Below are 22,520 nucleotides of genomic sequence, written 5' to 3' on the forward strand. Positions count from 1 at the left end.
CATGAAAATATTATACTTTGTGGATGCTAAGAAATATAACTGATGTCATTTTTAGCATTAATGTTGCTGGAATTTGACTTTTTAAAATATGAGCCACTTTTTTAACTTTATACCTTTCCCTTGAAGACAAAATTTTGGGGTTGGTGCTTGTGAGCATTTTCATTAGTAATACGGAAAATGGTGCCTGGGGAGGGAGATTAATGAGCAAATATATTGCTTCTTTTAGAGGAGGAGACAAATACCCTCTTGTATGAGAATTTGGATATGGTCAAAGAATGTATTCTTCAGTTTTCATTTGAGCACCCACTATACAAAAAGATGTCCCTTAAAAAAAATAAGAAAATTAAGTTTTAAATAACATTAAATACTGACATCTAGAGCATATGTTCAACATAGCCTACTTCTTGCTTGATTTAATATTAATTGTGGCTGTCCAAATGAATATTATTGCAAAATTACCTTGTCCATAATAATTTGTAAACGGTATATAGCTGAACACCTGTGCATGGAAATAGGAAATATTTTCATGTGTTTACCTTCAGTGCCATAGAGGCCAATATGCACATTAAAGCCAAGACATGGATGTTTAAAAGAATTTAATGTTTAAACCATTACCACTGATGCTTTCACATTATTTATTAATAAAAATCATATATTGTCTAATTTTCTCACTGAAATTTTAAAAATATATTTAGTAGTTCTGTACTGATGTAGAAATAATTTTAAAACATGTAGCAGAGTTGCTAATACAAAAATTTTATAGTACTTGAATTAGTACTTTAGCAACAATAAATACCTACTGATTTAATTTGCTCTGGCATAATAATGTAATGAAATGGAATGACTTAATTTTTATATTAGGGCCTCTTGAAATGCTTTTTCCCCCTTCCAAAAGTCTAAGGCTTAAAACAGAATTAAACACAAGTACTGAAAATGAGTTTTAGTATCTTAGTGTGGGAACATATAGTACATGTTCTTTGTTTTTGATTTTTCTGGCAGTTTTCTGTTAAATGCTTTGTGACTATGTGTCACTGGGTTAGATTTTCATTTATTTTTATTCTTTCCAGTTCTATATTGACAAGTAATTTGTTTCATTATAAAAACATGGTATAAATTCATACGATTTCCTTAAAAAGTTACACATTGAGTTTACAGGTGCTGTATACAGATTGAGCTTACAGGTGCTATATACAGGTACAACGGTAATTCTTGTGTAAGTAGCCTTGTGAGAATGTGGTATTATCTTCATCTGAGAGCTGAATAGATTTAGAAATTTAGGTCATTTACCTCAAACTACACAGTTAGAAGTCTTGGAAGGGTTTCCAAGTCTAACATGACACTTCCTCAGGCTAGTTAGCTAAAGTTGTTTGAAGTTACATTGAGTTATTTAGTACTACTTTGTACATTACTGAATTGTAAAGGTTTCATTATGCACATTTTTACAGAAGTTAGATAAAATTATGAGAAGATCATAACTTCTCACAGGCAGAGTTTAAATCTGGCTAAAAAATAAATAAAAATAATTCATTTATGACATGGTTCCTTGCAGTGGGGTAAAATACTCATTAGGCAAAAACAAGTGAGAGTGGGAGTGTAATTAGAATAGTGGGGACTGTGACATCCTGGAGTGAAAATTGTCAAAAGGGGCAACTGCTCCAGCTGACTGTTGCATGTTGGTGTACATATTTTTCAAAATCAACTGGAAGTCTGGGTTTTTGTATGAAATCTTTTACATGTTGATAGAATTTTAACATGGTGGCCTAACCAAACAGCTGCTGACTAGATTAGGGAGGCCACCAATTTGATTTGTTTGATGAGCACATGCAAAAAAGGTGTGTTTTAAATAATATGCACGGTATAGAGTACTAGTCTTAATGCTAGTTTGTTTCAACTGTAGCTGAGAGTCGACCTGTATTGTGAGGAGGAGATTGTGTCTTGTTCTAATTCCTCCTTGGGGAAGATGGCTTTTTATTTTCTCGGATCAGGTGGGCCGAGTAAGGTCTTTCATACGATGAGCAGTATTTTTAGACAAACCCAAACCCAAAGTTACTCTTTGAGGCCGAGTTAACACAACTGATTAAATATTTGAGAGAAGGCTTTATGAAAGAAATGCCATAGCCAACTTCCCTATTTTTAATGGCAATGCGCTAGCTCTTAGTACGAGAGCTGTTTTACAGGAAGGAACCCACTTGAAAAAACCTGCCTATTCCTCCCTAAGGCATCAGTCTCTGCTGGTTTAGCCACAGAGTTTATCCCGGGGCGAAGAATTTTCGCTGTACGCCTGGAACCAGTTTCAATACGAAGCGTTCCGCGTTCCTCGGTAACTATAGGCGAGCCTGCATTCCCGGAAGTGACGTCAACATTCTTCAGTTCTTCCGTCTATGGGCGGAACTCCGGGCTCCCGGAGTTGCCGGTTGTGTACGTGGAAGCAGCTAGCGCCTGCGCAGTTGGACCTGTCGTCTCAGCTGTGTGGGAAGCGGCGAGGGTAACATCTCGGGCTCGGGGGAGATCTTCGGGGTCATGGTTTCCCACTGACAGGGCCCGCCGAGTGGAGAAGCAGGCGAGGCTCTCCGTGCACCCTCCCCCGGGCCCCCGACCGTCAGCCTTTCCCTTGGCCTTCCCGCTCGGTGCTGGTGCTGCCGCTGCCGCCGCCGCCAACGCCGGCGGTTGAGGAGGGGAGATGAGCTGGTTCAACGCCTCCCAGCTTTCCAGCTTCGCCAAGCAGGCCCTGTCTCAGGCCCAGAAGTCCATCGACAGGGTCCTGGACATCCAGGAAGAGGAGCCGAGCGCTTGGGCCGAGACCATTCCGTACGGAGAGCCAGGTAAGGGCGCGAGCGGCGGCGTCCCTCTATCCCGCGGGCGTCTCTCAAGAGGCCAACAGGTGAAGCGGGGGGCGGGGGGCCGGGCTCCTGCCTGTCGCTGAGCGACGGACTCCTGCGCGTCCTAGCCCCCAGCACGGCCCCGAACGCTGCTTTGGCCTCTCAGTTGAGCTTTGCTGTGGTCCCGAGGGAAAACCCAGCCCCGGGGTCCCTCCTTTCTTGTGGCCCCGGGTTGGGGGCTGACGGGGACCCGATTCCGTGCGAGTGGCCCCGCGCCCTCGCTCCACAGACCACGGAGCACAGTCCCCTCTCCCCCTCCCCCGAGCCCCGGTGCGCTGCGTGCTCCGAACCCCGGAGGAGAACCCAGTATCGAAATCGGTCCATAGCGACGGGAAGAACAGTCGCAAACACTTGGCGAGCAGTGCGAGTTCGCAAGCGCTTCCTGTTCTCTGTTATGAGCGTCTCTCCTGGGACGGCTCCTCGGGTTCAGGTGCTGCCCTGAGTGTGGTACCGAGACGCGCGGTCACTTCCTCTCGGCCACTCCACCAGGGGGAGGGTCCGTGGGGGCGCGCCTGGCGGTTGCGGCTTGCTGCGCAGTCTAGTCCATCAGAGTCCGGTCTCTTTCTCTGAGACCTTGGGCTTTATCTTTCAGGGATCTTCAGTTGTTTTTGGCGTTAAGTCTAAGGAACAGTTTATCCTTTTGGTGTGTGGCGTGAAGATTGGCCCCTCTTTCGGAGTGTGAATCTCTAAGAGAAAGAATAAATTATTCCTGACTACTTCTTTCTGGTTTGTTTCTAATTTTACGTAATTGAGAAGTTAGGACCTAAATTTGAGGTACCTCATTTTAAGATGGTTTGGCTCAAGTGTTTATGTCATCATCCTGTTAACTTCAGTCCTGAATATTCATTGGAAGGACTGATGCTGAAGCTGAAACTTCAATATTTTGGCCACCTGATGCGAAGAACTGACTCACTGGAAAAGACCCTGAAAGACTGAAGGCGAGAGGAGAAGGGGACGACAGAGGATGAGATGGTTGGATAGCATCACCGACTCAATGGACATGAGTTTGAGTAAACTCTGGGAGTTGGTGATGGACAGGGAGGCCTGGCGTGCTGCAGTCCATGGGGTCGCTAAGAATTGGACACGACTGAGCAACTGAACTGCGTAGGACCTTGGTGGGAGTAGCTCAACTTCCTTTTTGTCGGGCTACCCCACATATTGAATGACTAAACTTTGAAAGAGACAGAATATTAATTGTAAGGATACTTCTTTCTGTGTATCAGAAAGAAGTTCTGTTCAAGTTTACCCGGGACTTGAATCCTGTTCTGTGATTCATTTTTTTAAAAAAATAGGTTTTCCAGAATAGGTTTAGGTTTTAGTGAAATGCTATAAATGTTCACTGATCACCTGTGTTTTACGTTGCCATCACTAAAAGATGACCAATGATTATCGCATAATCATAATCACAAGTGAATATCGCATAACTCCACGATTTGTGTAAAACTTTATCCAGCTGGTAAATTTGAGTTCTATCATTCATTGACATAACTTAATACAGCATTTTATCTTGCTCATTCCTTTGTATCTTTAATTTTGTTTTTCACTTTTTTCCCACTGTTCTGCTGTACTGAATAAATGGATATAATACTATACCCCCAAGCTAAAGTTTCCTACATACCTCCAAAGTCATATTAAATTAGGATAGACTTTAGTTTCAGGCTTGACAGCTTTTAGGAGCTTTTAGGTACTTGTGCTCTGCCCAACAACTTCTAATTGTTCACAGTATGTGATAAATTCTGCTCAGCCACTTTTGAATTTAGAAATGGGTGACTTTTTTTCTTAAGAAATGCTTAATTTTAGCAAATATGACATTTTTTGTTTATCATTGTATAAATTATGTTAAAAATAATTTAACATTATTTGTATGACTGACACAATTACTTTTTTTTAAGAAATGCTTCAAAGTATTTTAGCAAATATGCCATTTTTTATCATTGTATAAATTATGTTAAAAATAATTTAACATATTATTTGTATGACTGACACAATTACCTTTTTTGCCCAGAAGATGGTTATTTTCTTCCAGGTTTTTTTTTTTTTTTTTAAATCCTAGTGTAAACTGCTATCTTTATCAAAAAGCAATAATTCTAAAAATGCAATTCTGAAATTCATATGACCTTCTACTAATTATTAACATAATTTAGAGTTCAGCAAGAGAACAAAAGTTTCTCAGGGAGTTGGTTTGGAGAGTGGGACTTGGAAAGTGAGTTTGTCATTAAGTGGATGGAAATGAGTTTGTCCTTTAGAAGTTACTGTTCCCATTAGTTTACTTTGATCTTTGATAAAGAATGTTTGTCACCAGTATTTTGGGTTCAGTGTTGAATGTTACTGTCTGTATAGCTGATAATGATGCTTTATCATTGATATTCTAAGAATAGAATTAATATGAAACTAACTATATAGAAGGTAGATTCTATTTTTCATGACTCCACATGACCTGTAAGTGAAGATACTGCCTATTATTGTGAGATGCATAGTATGTATTTTGGACTTGGCATGGATTATTAACATCTACCATTACTTTATTAATTTTTTGTAGGAGAGAATAACATACTTGTTTCTGGCATATGCCAGGTCCAGTCTTTCATGTTTGTTCCTAGTTCCTCTTGGGCAAATGCATACCAGTTTTCATCTTTATGGCCCAAAGTTAACCGATGAACTAATTAATTATGTTGTAAGTGAGGAGTGTAACAGATACAAATTATAGGTTGTACTTTGTAGAATTTTAAAAAGACGTATTTATATTGACTTACAATAATTATTGCAATTTGCATACTTTATATGTGTGTCTAAAATTTTCTTTTTTAATTTTTTTTTTTTTTGTCAAAGGAATAAGTCCCCCTGTCAGTGGAGGATGGGATACTTCAACCTGGGGGTTAAAATCCAACACTGAACCTCAGAGTCAGCCAGTAGTCTCTCCTAAAGCAATTACAAAGCCAGTTCGGAGAACTGTGGTAGATGAATCTGAAAATTTCTTCAGTGCCTTTCTCTCTCCAGCTGATGTCCAGACCATTCAGAAGAGTCCAGTGGTATCAAAACCACCAGCTAAATCACAGCGACCAGAAGAAGAAGTGAAAAGCACCTTACAGGAGTCCTTGCACACTGGACAGTCAAGAACAACTGAAGCCACTGAGTCAAAAGTAAAGGACTCTCCTCCATGTGTATCCAAGGAAACTCTGGCAGTCAGTACTCTGTCACCTAAAACTGAGGATAAGCACGAAGAAACTGTTACTAAAGAATCTGATACGAAGGTGCCAACAGTGCATTTGAAAGTATCTGAAAGTGTTATGAATGTGAAAACAACTAGGGAAAATGTATCTAATATGTCTACACAGCCTCTCACAGCAGAAACCAAGGACATGGCTTTGGAACCTAAGGAACAAAAACATGAAGACCGACAGAGCAATACACCTTCTCCTCCTGTTAGTACCTTCTCGTCAGGTACTTCTACCACTAGTGATATTGAAGTTTTAGATCATGAAAGTGTAATAAGTGAGAGCTCAGCAAGTTCTAGACAAGAGCATACAGATTCAAAATCAAGCTTGCACTTGATGCAGACATCCTTTCAGCTTCTCTCAGCATCTGCTTGTCCTGAATATAATCGTTTAGATGATTTCCAAAAACTCACTGAGAGTTGCTGCTCATCTGATGCTTTTGAAAGAATAGACTCATTTAGTGTACAGTCATTAGATAGCCGTAGTGTCAGCGAAATCAATTCAGATGATGAACTGTCAGGCAAGGGATATGCTCTAGTACCTATTATACTTAATTCTTCAACTCCAAAGACCAAAACAATTGAATCTGTTGAAGGAAAACCTGAAGAAGCAAATGAAACATTAATTATGCCCAATGAGGAAACAGAAATGGAAGAAAGTGGACGAAGTGCAACTCCTGTTAACTGCGAACAGCCTGATATCTTGGTTTCTTCCACATCAGTAAATGAAGGACATGCTGTGTTGGCTGAGGAGGCTGAGCAGCCTGAAGCTTCAAACCAGCCAGAGGCACCTTCTGAGAAGGAAGATGTCTGCAAGGTAACTCTAAGAAATGGAAGAGGGTTTTTTGATATGTTCTTCAGAGATTAAATCATTGGTTTATTTTTAATGTTCAATGATGCCTAATGATTTGTCTTGATTAAAAAAGACAGGCCTTTTGCCATTTAAGTGTGGTGTTAAGGATCTTAAAGATGAAGAACTATTGACGTTATTTGAAATTTCTTCAAGGCAGCTATGGTAACATAAGTTGATATTTCAGTATAACTGAGCATAAAAAATTCCCATCATAGGCCTTTACTGTTGAGTTCTTATCACCTTAATATTGTCTTTTGCTATATATTCTTTGTCAGTTTGTAAAGGACTGTCTTCTTATGTAAACAGATACCTTCAACTCCTTTGCAGATAGAAGAGCACAAGCAAATCTAAATGTTACATGATTTTTCTTACACCAAACATTTTTTGCACGTTCACATTATTTGTAGGGAGATCTTAAATGAAAAAATTTGGTTTCAGATCATTGATGTTTTTCTGTTATTAATTGCCTCATTTTGTTTTCTTGTTTATGTTGTTTTTGATATTTCCTATTGATAGCTGAATGAATAAATGAAAAAGAGAAATGTCCAAGGATCAAAGGTGTTGCTTAGGAATGACAAATTGCTTTTATCTAGTAGATGAAAAAACTTCCCAGGTGGTGTTAGTGGTAAAGAACCCTTTTGCCAATGCCGGAGACCTAGAGATGTGGGTTCAGTCCCTGGGTCAGGAAGATCCCCTAGAAAAGGGCATGGCAATCCACTCCAGTATTCTTGCCTGAAGAATCCCATGGACAGAGGAGCCTGGCAGGCAAAAGGAAAGTGGTGAAAGTTTTTTGATATTAAGTCACAGTTTTGTTTTTTCTATGATTTTTAGGTATAGAAATTGACTCTAATCTGGCATCTGTAGTAGACTCCTCTGAGATACAGGATATCTTGAAGAAATGTTCTCTAAGTGTCATGTATTTGAATTATTTAATGTACAAAAAGTACCAGATTCTGTTAACTAGGTTTAATATTTTTCACAAACAAAATGTCTCTAGCTATAATAGCAGTTTCAATTCCTAGAAACACTATTTATTATTAAGATATTTTTGAACCATTCTTAGGAGGTCAGTAATTTCTAAGTTAACCTAGACCTATATCAGGTTAGGACTTTATTTTTTAGTACAAAAGGCACTGTTCCTCATGCACAGGTGTATTACTGCTTCAGTAAGCCCTAAGGAATTAGATAGTCTGATCATTTCTTTTTGCTTGGCTTTATACTGATATATTGGAGAAGGAAATGGCAGCCCACTCAAGTGTTCTTGCCTGGAGAATCCCAGAGATGGGGAAGCCTGGTGGGCTGCCGTCTCTGGGGTCTCACAGAGTTGAACATGACTGAAGTGACTTAGCAGGAGCAGCACCATACTGATATATTCTGGAGATTTTAAAGTTACGTGCCTATGGATTTTCTAAAATTACTTTTGCTTTTTTTTTTTTTTTAATATTTATTTTATTTGACTATGCCAGGTTTTAGTTGTGCCATGCAGACTCTTCAGTTGCAGCATGTGGGATCTAGTTCCCTGACCAGGGATCGAACCCCGGCCCTTTGCATTGGGAACATGGAGTCTTAGCCACTGGACTAAATGCAGTGTATCATGCTAAAAAGTTTACACATTAGGGTTAAAAAATAATGTGGAGAAGCAAACACTTGTATGTCCACTACCCAGATAACATAGAGAACATCAGTAGAGGCTTTGATCTTTTTTGATTGCATCTATTTTCCTCTCTTCTTTTACTGGACATGTCCACTCTTCCCTACATTTTTGTTGTTACAAATTGCTACAAATGTTCTTGTACAATTATGCAAGAGTTTTCTCCTCTGAGGTACACCTAAAAATAGAATTTTCTACATGAAAGGTTATATAGATTTTCACCTAGATATTGCTTGTTTTCCAAAACATTTTACCAAACCACCAGCTATCCAGCTTTCTGGTTGTACTACTGATTTATACCATCCTACCCACTGTGTATGAGTTCTTGCTGTTCTATGTCCACTGTGTTTTTTTTTTTTTTTTAATTCTTTTTATGAAACAATGCTGATTTATTATAGTGATTAGGTGACCTTTACAGTTTTTACCTGCATGTAAAAATGATGTTTTAAAGTTAAATGTTGGACTTTTGTGTATTCTTCTTATCTAGACAGTTGAATTTCTGAATGAGAAACTGGATAAAAGGGAAGCTCAGTTATTATCTCTTAGTAAAGAAAAAGCACTTCTAGAAGAAGCTTATGATAATCTGAAAGAGTAAGTACAAATATGACTAATTTTATTCATTTTGTATTGGCCCATGCACTTGGTTGTTACTTAAATATGTTTTTTAAATTGAAATATTTTATATTTTAACTTATTTATAATTACTGAAAATTGAATAGCATTTCAGTTCTACCCTTAGAGATTACTTTTCTCCTCAAATTATCTTACTTTTTTACCAGTGGCACTGAAGAGGGGTGTTTCGTAAAACAATAACAGAAAAACTTCTTCCTTTTTAGTTATTAATAATCTTTTAGTATTAGAGATTTAAAAGGTATATTTAGAGAAAACTTAGATTACAGTTTAAAAAAAAATTGAGCATTGGTTTGCTTTAAGGAGGTGAATAGCAAAATGTTTCACAATAAGATTCAGAAATAACAAGTTTTATTTATCTTTTTCTAATTTTTGCACATCAAATATTGGTGACATTTTCAATTTCTAATGAGTTTTCTTTGAAATGTTTTAAAATAAGCAGGTAATTTTTCTCTTAAAAGTTAACACTCCTCAAATTAATCTATTTTAGTAAGGTGCATGTTGAAGAGAATGTTGTTATTTTTGGGGGGCAAACTGAGCTCAATTTTGGAATATATAAACACATATTTTCAGTCTTAGTATTATTTTAAATTTAGTGAAATGATCAGAGTGAAAGAAGAGAGCAGCAGTATTTCTTCCTTGAAAGATGAGTTTACTCAAAGAATTGCAGAAGCGGAAAAGAAAGTTCAGCTAGCCTGCAAAGAGAGAGATGCTGCTAAAAAGGTAATGGAAGTTTAAAATAATATTAATCTAACTCTATAGAGACATATATTTTTGAGGAGTGCATTAATAATATTTTGGTATTGGGAAAAAAAGTAAGATTAAAAGAATACCATGGAGTATATTAACACTTAAATTTTAGATTTTTCAGTACCTTTAGAATTTCAGATTTTTGATACTTTAAAAAAATTAAGCAAATATTTGTTTGTACACTTTGTGTGTAAAGTCCTTGCAAGGTGTGTAGCAAGGATCTTTAGAATAATTTTTATGAATTATAATTCCATCAAAATAAATAACACTTAAATCTAAATGGTACTCTATAAATTTTTAAAGTTATCATTATTCTCGTTTGTTATTTTCACTTCCACCTCAAATATACACACACACACATACACACACACTCAATCTTTCAAGTTAAAGTTATTTTAAAGTAAAAATTCCTAATGATTAGTGACATTGAATGTTAGAATAAAATATTGATTTATTCTAATGTAGGATTCTCCACCTCAGCATTGTTGCTATTTTGGGCTGGATGATTTTATATTGTAGTGCACTGTCCTGTACATTGTAGGGGATTTACCAGCATCCCAGGCCCATATCTACAAGATACAGTATTGTCTTGCCTTACCCACCTGCCATCCCAGTCCCCCCCCAATTATGAAAATTGAAAATACTACCAAATGTCCCCCAGGAGCAAAAATACTCCTGGTTGGAAACCATTGTTCTAGTTCTTATCATTTGGAGCAGTTTAGAAATATTTTCTTGTAATTAGAATAAATATTTCTTATAATTTGGCTATTTCAGAAATTAGTAACCAATAGGTTACTAATTATTGCTTGTATCTCAACTGTTAATAGTAGCATTTCTTATTAGGTGCCTTTCTAAGCTTGTTTTCCCCTTTCTTGACCAATGTTAATTTATAATTTTTCTGTGCATATTTTTACAGAAAAGAAATACATGATATACTTCTGTCTGCTTGGCTGATTTAATTAGTGACTTCCAATTAGTATCATTTAAGACAGTAACAGTAACCTGAGACTATCTTAACTAACTTAATTCTTCTTGTTCTTGCTCCATTCCATCTGAATACAGTACAAAAAGTAGATTTTAAGGAATGTTTGTCTTCTGTAGTGCGCTTTGCATTGTAGATCTAAAATAGATCCAAACCAGTTATATTAATAGGTGGAAAAATCTTGGGTCCTAAGTTTTTTAATACATTTTATGTGTACTGCCATGTATGAACTCCCTGCTTAGGATCCATTGGAAATTTAAAGGTGAATTGAATTACCTTAAGTGAAGAGTTTGCCTTCCTAGTTTGAAAGACAAATAATATCAACAAACATATAGTAGTAGGTGGATGAATAAGGATTTTGAAATGGCATCGTGGAGGACGGATTTTAATCAGAGGAACTGAGTGTTTTGATGGAAGGTATGATATTCTTCCTGGACCTTGATGGATGGAATTTTGGCAGTTGAAAATGGACAGCAGTGCTGTTGATAGTTCAGAGCATAAGCTTTAGGGATTCACAGACCTGGGTTCAAGTTATAACTCTACCTCTTTATAGCTTTCTGACCTTCAAAGTTTGCTCAAGCTTTCTTAATCTTAATTTTCTTACTTGTGTAGTTGAATAGTACAAATTCCTCCCTGCCAGGACTGTTGTAAGGATTAAATGATATTGGATACAAAGTATACTTTAAATACTTAGTAAATGTTAGTTGATTTGAGCTGTTGTTTAGTTTCAAAGCATTGTGAAAAATTTTAAATCATAGGACACTTTATATCACCATTGTTTCCAAAGGTAAAATATCGTAACATGTTTCTATTAAATCTCTGCTTAATTAGATTGAACCTTATGAAGTTATGTTTTTTTCCTCTCACTTTGCAACATATTTTAAAGTATGAGGATGAGGAATATTCACTTTAAGTATCAGATGAGGAAAAGAAATACAGTGAAAAATGGAGATATACTAGTTGAATGTTCCAAAAATAATGTCTCAACTGTAGAAAATATGTGTAGAGATACTCAAAAAGGGTGTTGAAAGTTAATTTACTCTCATTTACATTTCCATATTAAAATCTGCTTATGTCTGATTTTAAGTTTTCTATGTCATTTTCAAAGCTCTTTACTTGCTTTTGATTAAACAAGGTGATATAAACTCAGGTTAACAAAACTTACGGATTGTTACTGAAAATGCAATTAATTGAATATGGAAAAAATGAAAAATATGCCCAGAATGAAATTAATTCTTTATGGTATTTGTGTTTTTTTTTTTTTAATTAGGAAATCAAAAGTATAAAAGAAGAACTTGCTACTAGATTAAATAGTAGTGAAACGGCAGACCTTTTGAAAGAGAAAGATGAGCAGATCCGAGGGTTAATGGAAGAAGGTACGTAAAATATTCAGTCAGTTGTGAAAAATATTGTGACAATAAAATACTTAACATGTGACTAAGTGCTGCTTTTTCCTAATGTAAAAACATGGGAAGCAAGAAAGGTTTGGACTTAAGCTTCAGAAGTGATAGATAACAGTTGATGGAAGAATGTGGAGCAACATGTAGAGAAGTAGAACTATAATGTATGTAGCTTTGTTTCTAGGGAGTTAAAAAAAACCCAACTCTGTGAGAAATAGAATTTTGTGCTTCCCTAAGGAAGCTTGTAACAGGTTTTAGAGCCTTGATTTAAACCAAGATATTTGAAAGTTCTAATTATAGAGTTTATATAGTATCTGAATCTCTAGCTTGGGTACTATATGGTATCATTCTGTTGTTCTGGAATTTGATAGTGAATTTTTTCTTAAATTCCTATTTTAATTTTTCAATTATTAAACACTTTGTATATGAAAAGATTTATAATTAATAGGGTTATGAAAATTAAAGATTCTTCAGGAGATTAAACATTGCAGTTGGACATTGGAATGTCATAGGAAAGAAGGTAGTTTTGGAAAAGATGGTTAAATAAATTTTTCTTTTTCTTAAAGTTTTTTTAGTTATAAAATAATGCTTGCTGCTTCCAGAAAATTTTTAAGTTATAGGAAGTATATGAAGAAAGAGAAAAAAGATCATAATCCAGTTTTATAAGGAATTATTAATTTGTTTCCTTTTATTGCATTTTTAATATGTTTTTAAACATAATATCATATATCTAATTTGCAGTGTTCTTTCTTTTAAATTTCCTTAAGCCATTAAATGCACTTTGATACCATTATTAATGACTGTATTAAAGTGCATTATATAGACATATTTGTTTTTCTTTTCCTAATGTTATGTGTATATTTCTAAAATGTTAATATTACAAATCATAGTGGGATGAACATTTCTGTACTTAAATCACTGCATTTAAGTGAATTTCCAGACTGAGAGTAATTGGAACTAATCACTTCATTTGAAATAGTTTTGTCCAATTCTTCTTTTTCATTTATTCAGCTTATATTTAACAGCTAGTTGGTCAGATTCTGTTTCATATAGACAAATGACAAATGTGTAATAAATGACACATTCCCTGTCCTTTAGGCACTATAATTTAATGAGAGGGAAGTATAGGTACAGAGATAATTAAAAACAATCTAAGCACTAAAATAAAAGAAGGAAGAGTTGATTAAACATATCCCAAGACATCTTGCAGTCTGTTACTATTTTCTGTTACAGCATTAGAGACTGAGGAAAAGGCTAAGTACGTGGTTTCATAATTTTAAAAAATTATTTAAAATATCAATATCAAATTTCACTGTGTTGGAATTTATTAATTTAATTGGGGAGTGAGCTGATGTTTTCTTTTGCTTAATGAACTTCAGAATGATTTCATATAGGTGTATTCACATACTGCTCCTGTATACCCTAGAGGTATTTTTAAAGTCATAGCTGAAAAGAGGCAAGTCTCAAAGCTGAGTACACTACAATGAGTATCTGATTACTTCATTAACTAGAGTCATTGACTGTTAAGATCTAGCTATACCGCCTCCATATCTTTCTGCACATGCATATACTACCCTTTTGCCTAACCTCTTGAACGTAGTTGACAGATATCGTATCATTCCACTCCTAAATTCTTTTTTTAATCCAACTTTGCTGTGCTGTACTTAGCTGCTCAGTCATGTCCGACTCTTTGTGACCCTGTGAACTGCAGCCCGCCGGGTTCCTCTGATCATGGGGATTCTCCAGGCAAGAATTCTGGAGTGGGTTGCCATGCTGTCCTCCAGGGGATCTTCCAAAACCAGAGGTCGAAGCCAGGTCTCCCTCATTTACTGACTGAGCCACCAGGGAAGCCCTTGAAAGTTGCTCAGTTGTGTTGACTCTTTGTGGCATTCTCCAGGCAAGAATACTGGAGCGGGTAGCTATTTCCTTCTCCAGGGGATCGTTCCAACCCAGAGATCGAACCCAGGTCTCGTGCATTGCAGGGGGAATCTTTACCGTCTGAGCCACCAGGGAAGCCCAAGAACACTGGAGTGGGTAGCCTATCCCTTCTCCAGTGATCTTCCTGACCCAGTGATCAAACCGGGGTCTCGTGCGTAGCATGAGATTCTTTACTGAGCTGAGCTACCAGGGAATAATCCAACTTTGTTGAGGTATAAAAGTTGTGTATTTGTAAGGTGTACAGTGTGACTTTTTTATATGTATATATTGTGAGATTACTACCACAGTGAAACTAAGTAATATATCAGTCACTTCACATAGTTACCATTTTGTATGTGTGTGATGAGAGGCTTTAACATCTACTTTTTTTTAGCAAGTTACAGGTTTATAGTGCAGTATTCAGTTCAGTTCAGTTCAGTTCACTCAGTTGTGTCCAACTCTTTGCGACCCTGTAGACTGCAGCACGCCAGGCCTCCCTGTCCATCACCAACTCCTGGAGTTCACTCAAACTCACATCCATCGAGTTGGTGATGCCATCCAGCCATCTCATCCTCTGTTGTCCCCTTCTCCTCCTGCCCCCAATCCCTGCCAGCATCAGAGTCTTTTCCAATGAGTCAGCTCTTTGCATGAGGTGGCCAAAGTACTGGAGTTTCAGCTTTAGCATCATTCCTTCCCAAGAACACCCAGGGCTGATCTCCTTCAGAATGGCATGGTTGGATCTCCTTGCAGTCCAAGGGACTCTCAAGAGTCTTCTCCAACACCACAGTTCAAAAGCATCAATTCTTTGGTGCTCAGCTTTCTTCACAGTCCAACTCTCACATCCATACATGACCACAGGAAAAACCATAGCCTTGACTAGACGGACCTTTGTTGGCAAAGTAATGTCTCTGCTTTTGAATATGCTATCTAGGTTGGTCATAACTTTCCTTCCAAGGAGTAAGCGTCTTTTAATTTCATGGCAGCAGTCACCATCTGCAGTGATTTTGGAGCCCCCCAAAATAAAATCTGATACTATTCCCACTGTTTCCCCACCTATTTGCCATGAAGTGATGGGGCCAGATGCCATGATCTTCGTTTTCTGAACGTTGAGCTTTAAGCCAACTTTTTCACTCTCCTCTTTCACTTTCATCAAGAGGCTTTTGAGTTCCTCTTCACTTTCTGCCATAAGGGTGGTGTCATCTGCGTATCTGAGGTTATTGATATTTCTCCCGGCAGTCTTGATTCCAGCTTGTGCTTCATCCAGCCCAGCGTTTCTCATGATGTACTCTGCATAGAAGTTAAATAAGCCAGGTGACAATATACAGCCTTGACGTACTCCTTTTCCTATCTGGAACCAGTATGCTGTTCCATGTCCAGTTCTAACTGTTGCTTCCTGACCTGCCATACAGGTTTCTCAAGAGGTAGGTCAGGTGGTCTGGTATTCCCATCTCTTTCGGAATTTTCCACAGTTTATTGTGATCCACACAGTCGAAGGCTTTGGCATAGTCAGTAAAGCAGAAATAGATGTTTTTCTGGAACTCTCTTGCTTTTTCCATGATCCAGTGGATGTTGGCAATTTGATTTCTGTTTCCTCTGCCTTTTCTAAAACCAGCTTGGGCATATGGAAGTTCACAGTTCATGTATTGCTGAAGCCTGGCTTGGAGAATTTTGAGCATTACTTTACTAGCGTGTGTCAAGAGTGCAATTGTGCGGTAGTTTGAGCATTCTTTGGCATTGCCTTTCTTTGGGACTGGAATGAAAACTGACCTTTTCCAGTCCTGTGGCCACTGCTGAGTTTTCCAAATTTGCTGGCTTATTGAGTGCAGCACTTTCACAGCATCATCTTCCAGGATTTGAAATAGCTCAACTGGAATTCCATCACCTCCTCTAGCTTTGTTCGTAGTGATGCTTTCTAAGGCCCACTTGACTTCACATTCCAGGATGTCTGGCTCTAGGTGAGTGATCACACCATCGTGATTATCTGGGTTGTGAAGATCTTTTTTGTACAGTTCTTCTGTGTATTCTTGCCACCTCTTCTTAATATCTTCTGCTTCTGTTAGGTCCATACCATTTCTGTCCTTTATCGAGCCCATCTTTGCATGAAATGTTCCCTTGGTATCTCTAATTTTCTTGAAGAGATCTCTAGTCTTTCCCATTCTGTGGTTTTCCTCTGTTTCTTTGCATTGATCGCTGATAATTTATAGTCACTATACTGTAAATTACATCTCTAGAACTTATTCATTTTGCATAACTGAAACTTTGTACCCCTTGGCCAACATCTCCCCATTTCTTCTACCTACTAGCCCTTGGTGACCACCATTTTGTTCTCTGTGTCTACAAATTCAACTTTTTTGTATTTCACATTTAAGTGAGATCATCTGTATCTATGTCTGGTTTATTTCATCCTCTAGATTCATTCATATTTTCACAAATGGCAAGTTGTTTTTTCAAAGCTAAATAATGTTTATATCTCTCTATAGATTTATCAATCTGTGTCACATTCTCTTTATCAGTTTATGCATTGACTAAACATGGATTATTTCCGTATCTGGGCTATTGTAAATAAAACTGCAGTGAACATGGGGATGCAGATCTCTCTTTGAGATCCTCATTTCATTTCTTTTGGATGTATACTCATAAGTGAGACTGCTGGATCATATGGTCGTTCTATTTTAAAATTTTTGAGGAATCTTCATACTGTTTTCTATACTGGCTATACCAATTTGCATTGTCACCACTGTTACTCAAGGGTTCTCTTTTCTTCATATCCTCTCCAGTATTTATCTTTTATCTTTTTGATAATGGCTGTCCTGACAGGTATGAGATGACGTCTTACTGTAGTTCTGATTTTCATTTCCCTGCTGGTGGGTGATGTTGAGCACCTTTTTCTATACCTTTTGGCCATTCGTATACACTGTTTGAGAAATGTCTCTTCATGTCTTTAGCCCATTTTCAAAATTGGCTTTTTTTTATTTTGCTATCAAGTTCTAGGAATTCTTACATATTTTGGATATTAATTCCTCATCAGTGTATGGTTTGCACATATTTTTTTCCATTCTGCAGATTATCTCTTTGCTCTGTTGTTTCTTTTAATGTGCAGTAGTTTTTTACTGTGATACAGTCTCACATATCTTTTTTTTTTTGCTTTTGTAGCCTATGCTTTTGGGATCCTAGTCAAAAAGCAGGTCCCAAGACTTATGTCAGAAAACTTTTCCCTTTTTTCCACTATGTTTTCTTCTGGTAGTTTTACAGTTTCTGGTTTTATATTTAAGTCTTTAATCTATTTTGAGTTGATTTTTATTTTTGATGTATGATGCTATAGTGTTTAGTTTTTCTGCATATGCATATCCCAGTACCATTTATGGATGAGACAGCCCTTTCCTCATGGTTGTACTCTTGACATCCTTGTTGAAGATCACTTTTTAAGCTCTCCATTTTGTTCCATTGGTCTATATGTCTGTTTTTATGCCAGTACCATACTATTCTGATTTCTATAGTTTAGTATTATGCTTTGAAATTAGGAAATTAGGAAGTGTGGTATCTCCAGCTTTGTTCTTGCTCAGACTCACTTTGGTTGTTTGAGGTCTTTTGTGGTTGCATATGACTTTTAGGGTTTTTTTTTTTTTTCCTGCTGTTTTTGTGAAAAATGCCATTTGGATTTTGATAGAAATTGCATTGACTCTGTAGTCCACTCCTCAGTTCTTCCATCTGCATCTCCCAAGGGCAATTTTTCTTGACAGGCGCAACATTGTCATCTCATCTAAGAAAATCAGCATTAATTCAGAAGTGTATTCTAGTGTGTATTTTGTCCTTTATCTCAGTTGTCTCAAAAAATGACTCTCATGTCTGGTTATTTGTTCTGCCCTAAGATCCAAAGTTCATTGCGTTTGGAAATTATATTCTTTTAGTCTTCTTCCAATCTAGGATATTTTTTTCATGACATCAAAGATTTTGTGGAGTCCAGTCGTCCTGTTGACTACCCCCCCTGTTTAGGAGTTTGTCACTTTCTTCATGGTTAAATTCAGATCAGATTTCTAGTAAATATAAAAGGTGATATTGTGCACCTTCTACTCCATCACATCAGTGGACACATAAGGTCAGGCTGTAGCACAGTTTAGTGATGTCAGAATTGAATGTTTGGTTAAGATTATGACCAGATTTCTCTGTTGTAAAAGCATATTTTTTTCCCTTTGTAATTTATAATATGTGGGAATGATTCTTTAAGACTGTAAATATTTTGTAAATATTTTGTTCCACACCATCCTTCTACTTAGTAATTTTAGCATTCATGTCCAAGTCACTGATTCCTGTCCAAATCACTTTAACATTAACTGTTACAGCATTGTGATTTTAAAGATATTCTGTCATTTTCTGTCACTGGTTAGAGAAAACATTCTACGCACAGTCTTAGCGAATCATCATTATTTGAACTTATACTTTTTTGCCATTGCCAGGAGAGAAACTTTCAAAACAGCAGCTGCATAATTCTAACATCATTAAGAAATTAAGAACTAAAGACAAAGAAAATGAAAATATTATTGCAAAGCTGAACAAAAAAGTTCAAGAGCTTGAAGAAGAGTTACAACATTTAAAACAGGTGAATATTAACCATTCTCTACGTATATGTTGCTGTTACTTCCAATATGAATAGTTGGCCATGACATACCTCAATGAATTATTGAGGTATGTCATTTGGGAGGAATTTTCAAGCAAGTAAATAGTGAATGTTAAGGTTTTTCTTTGTTATTATTGATAGAATGCTTGAGATTCCTAGAACATGGTTATTGACTGTGGTCTATTTTTTTATTGAAATATACCTTTTTCTCTTTTTATAATATAGGTCCTTGATGGCAAAGAAGAGGTTGAGAAACAACATAGAGAAAATATTAAGAAACTAAATTCTGTGGTAGAACGCCAAGAGAAGGACCTTGGTCGACTTCACATAGACATTAATGAACTTGAAGAAAAGAACCGAAGTATTCAGGCTGCTCTTGATAGTGCATACAAGTAAGAAAATGAACAAATATTCAACTCACTGAAAATCAATTACCAGAGCAAGAAATGGAAGAAACACCTTTTTTTATTATCTGATCATTAATAACATATAAACTTTCTGATATATGGAGTTATGACTGGTTAAAGCGAGCTTCACAGAGTCCTTGTAATCAGTGTTTATTACGTGGTAAACTTCCTCATTCTGTAGAGCTCATGGAAATCTACATGGAAACTTAACTTGGTCATGTAATTAACTGTATATTATTTTAAATTAAAAACTATCTATCTATTTTTAAGAGAGCTTACTGATCTCCACAAAGCCAATGCTGCAAAGGATAGTGAGGCCCAGGAAGCTGCTCTGAGTCGTGAAATGAGAGCTAAAGAAGAACTTTCTGCAGCACTGGAGAAGGCCCAAGAAGAAGCCCGTCAGCAGCAGGAAACATTAGCAATTCAAGTAAGCGTTGGATGATAAATTAGTCTTTAAAAATCTTTGTGCTTCTGCAAAATAAAGAATCCATTAGTAAATTTGAATAAAACCTTATATAGTGGCATATGTGTTGCATTTCCTTTATAATCTTATTGGGCACTTCTCTAAGAATACTAGATTGTGCCAAATTTAATTAATTGTGTGTTTTTTAAACTGTTGTTAAAGTAATGCTTACATTAAACCAGTATTGCTTGTTATTTTCATGAATTTCAAACTTATTTGAGAGTGCTATGAAAACTAGGGACATTCTTAACCAAAAGAATGCATGTATGCAGATAAATACTACACATTGCATATAATTTCCGGAGAATCTGTTTACTCCTGAGCTCATTCATAGCATCTATGGGAATCCATGGACGTCAAATGAAGGAGTAAAACCAACATTTGTCAGACTTTGTCTTATAAAATCATCAATTAATTGATATTTGGGTTATTTATACTTTCAAATTTTATTTATTTTATTGAGGTATAGTTATTTTATAATATTATATAAATTTCAGGTGTATGTCATAGTGATTCACATTTTTTTTAAAGGTTATAGTCCATTTTTAGTTATTATCAAATACTGGCTGTGTTCCCCTTGCTGTACAATATCATTAGCTTATTTATTTTATATGTAATAGTACCTTTTAGTCTTGTACTTCTGATTTTCCCCTCCCTTGTTTTCTATTCCCTCTGGTAATCACTAGCTTGTTCTTTAAATTCATGGGTCTGTTTCATTTTTGTTAAATTCACTAGTTTTGTTTTTTTAGATTTCACATGTAAGTGATATTGTACAGTATTTGTTTTCTGTCTGACTTATTTCACTAATCATAGTACACACCATCCCTGTTGCTGCACATGACAAAATTCCGGTCTTTTTTATGGCTGAATAGTATTTCAGCTATATATATATCACACCTTTTTATCCGTTCATCTATTGATGGATAGTTAGTTTGCTTCCATATCTTGGATATTATAAACAATGCTGCTGTAAACATTGGAGGGTGTATATCTTTCCAAATTAGTGTTTTCACTTCCTCTAGATATACACCCAGGAGTTTTTACACTTTTAGGTTATTATGAATAATGCTGCTCTAAACATTAATTTACTTATTTCTATGTGACCATACGTTTTAAATTCTCTTAGATATATACCCTTGGGTTATATGTTAGTCTTAAACGTTTAACTTTTACAGGAACAACCAGACTTATCCACAGTGGCTGAACCATTTTACATTCCCACCAGCCATATATATGGGAGTTTCAATTTCTCCACATTCTTGCCAGTATTTGTCATTGTCTTTTTTTTTTTTTTTCATTGTAACCCTTTTAGGGGTGTTATATGGTATCTATTATGGTATTGATTTATTTTCCCTTAATTATTAATAATGTTGAGCATCTTTTTATGTGATTATTGGATTTCTGTCTCTCCTTTGGAGAAATTTATTCAAGTATTTAAATCCTTTGCCCTTTTTTATATTATCATTTTTATTGTTCATTTGTGAGAGTTCCTTATATATTCTGCATACTAGACCTTTATCAAATGTGGGATTTGTAAATATTTTTCTCCCACTTTCTATGTTGTCTTTGACTTTCTTCAGAGTGTCTTTTGATACACAAAAGTTTTTTAATTTTGATGAAGTCCAGCTTACTTATTTTTTGTTTTGTTCCTTGTGCTTTTGATATCATATTTAAGAACCTCTTGCCTAATTCAAGATCACACAGATTTTCACCTATTTCCTTCTATGATTTTTATAGTCTTAGTTCTCACATTTAGGTCTTTTGCATGTGAATATCAAATTGTTCCAGCACTACTTGTTGAAAAGACTATTCTTTCCTCACTGATCTCAATGCATTTTTTATTTAATTATACATGAATATGTAAAACATTTACATGATTCCAAAGTGAAAGCTACATAGCAAAATATACTAGGGTAACATTTGCTGCCAACTTAGTCCCTCCTCATTCCCTTTCTTTGCCTATAAATAGCCATTTTACTACAGTAGGTTTTTTTTTTTCAGTGTTTCTATTTGTAAATGCAATAAATTCCATATCTACATTTATTTATATTCCTCCTCAATGTGTGTATATATATACACATACACTTATACATATGTTTATTTGTACCTCTTTCATCTTTTCTACATAAAATATAGTTTACTGTTTACTGGAGAAGGAAATGGCAACCCACTCCAGTGTTCTTGCCTGGAAAATTCCATGGACAGAGGACCCTGGTGGGTACAGTCCATGGGGTTGCAAAGAGTCTAACACAACTGAGTGATTGAGCACACATCCTTTCTCCATAAAATATAGCTTTCTATTTGGTAATATGCCATTTTATAGATTGCTTTATGTACTTAATAAAACATCCTGGTGATCATTCCATGGTAGAGCATAGAATTTTTTTAAAAAAATTTCTTTTTACAGTTTTGTAGTTTATCATTCTGTGACTATACCATTCAGTCAGTTCCTATTAATGTATATTGGGATTGTTTCCAATATTTTGCTGTTGTAGATCACACCATGGTCCATATACTCCTGTGTTTCTGCTGCTCCCTCACTGGGATAGATAAAATATTAATATTTTAAATTAAAAATACATTGGGACAATAATAATTGAGAGAATTGAGATAAAGAGTGCATGGGGTTACCATTCAAACATCACCTTTTACAAGTACTGTCAGTTTGTGTATTAATTTCTTGTCTTTATCTGTATATACTTTTTTTTTATAATTTGATATCATTTATATGGGCTTCCCTGGTGGCTCAGACGGTAAAG

At 36.0% G+C, this 22,520-nt stretch overlaps 1 protein-coding gene across 2 annotated transcripts in view; it reads left to right on the forward strand.

Moving 5' to 3' along the window:
* Positions 1-2,443: 2,443 nt before the first annotated feature.
* The window catches only part of TMF1 (TATA element modulatory factor 1), a 31,964-nt gene continuing 11,887 nt past the window's right edge, over positions 2,444-22,520 (forward strand). For both annotated transcript variants that reach the window (XR_015151304.1, XM_086366890.1), the window contains exons 1-8: positions 2,444-2,822; positions 5,709-6,910; positions 9,085-9,188; positions 9,824-9,950; positions 12,230-12,335; positions 18,731-18,873; positions 19,117-19,283; positions 19,569-19,725. Coding sequence is in view for 1 of the 2 variants with exons in the window: in XM_086366890.1 (XP_086223016.1) it covers positions 2,681-2,822; positions 5,709-6,910; positions 9,085-9,188; positions 9,824-9,950; positions 12,230-12,335; positions 18,731-18,873; positions 19,117-19,283; positions 19,569-19,725 (2,148 nt within the window). In the remaining variant the exon portion in view is untranslated. The remainder of the gene's footprint in view (positions 2,823-5,708; positions 6,911-9,084; positions 9,189-9,823; positions 9,951-12,229; positions 12,336-18,730; positions 18,874-19,116; positions 19,284-19,568; positions 19,726-22,520) is intronic.

Source organism: Bos grunniens, chromosome 22 (assembly GCF_055505025.1).
Source record: "Bos grunniens cultivar Pamir isolate PY7600 chromosome 22, Bosgru_T2T1.0, whole genome shotgun sequence".
NCBI classification, from domain to species: Eukaryota; Metazoa; Chordata; class Mammalia; order Artiodactyla; family Bovidae; genus Bos; species Bos grunniens.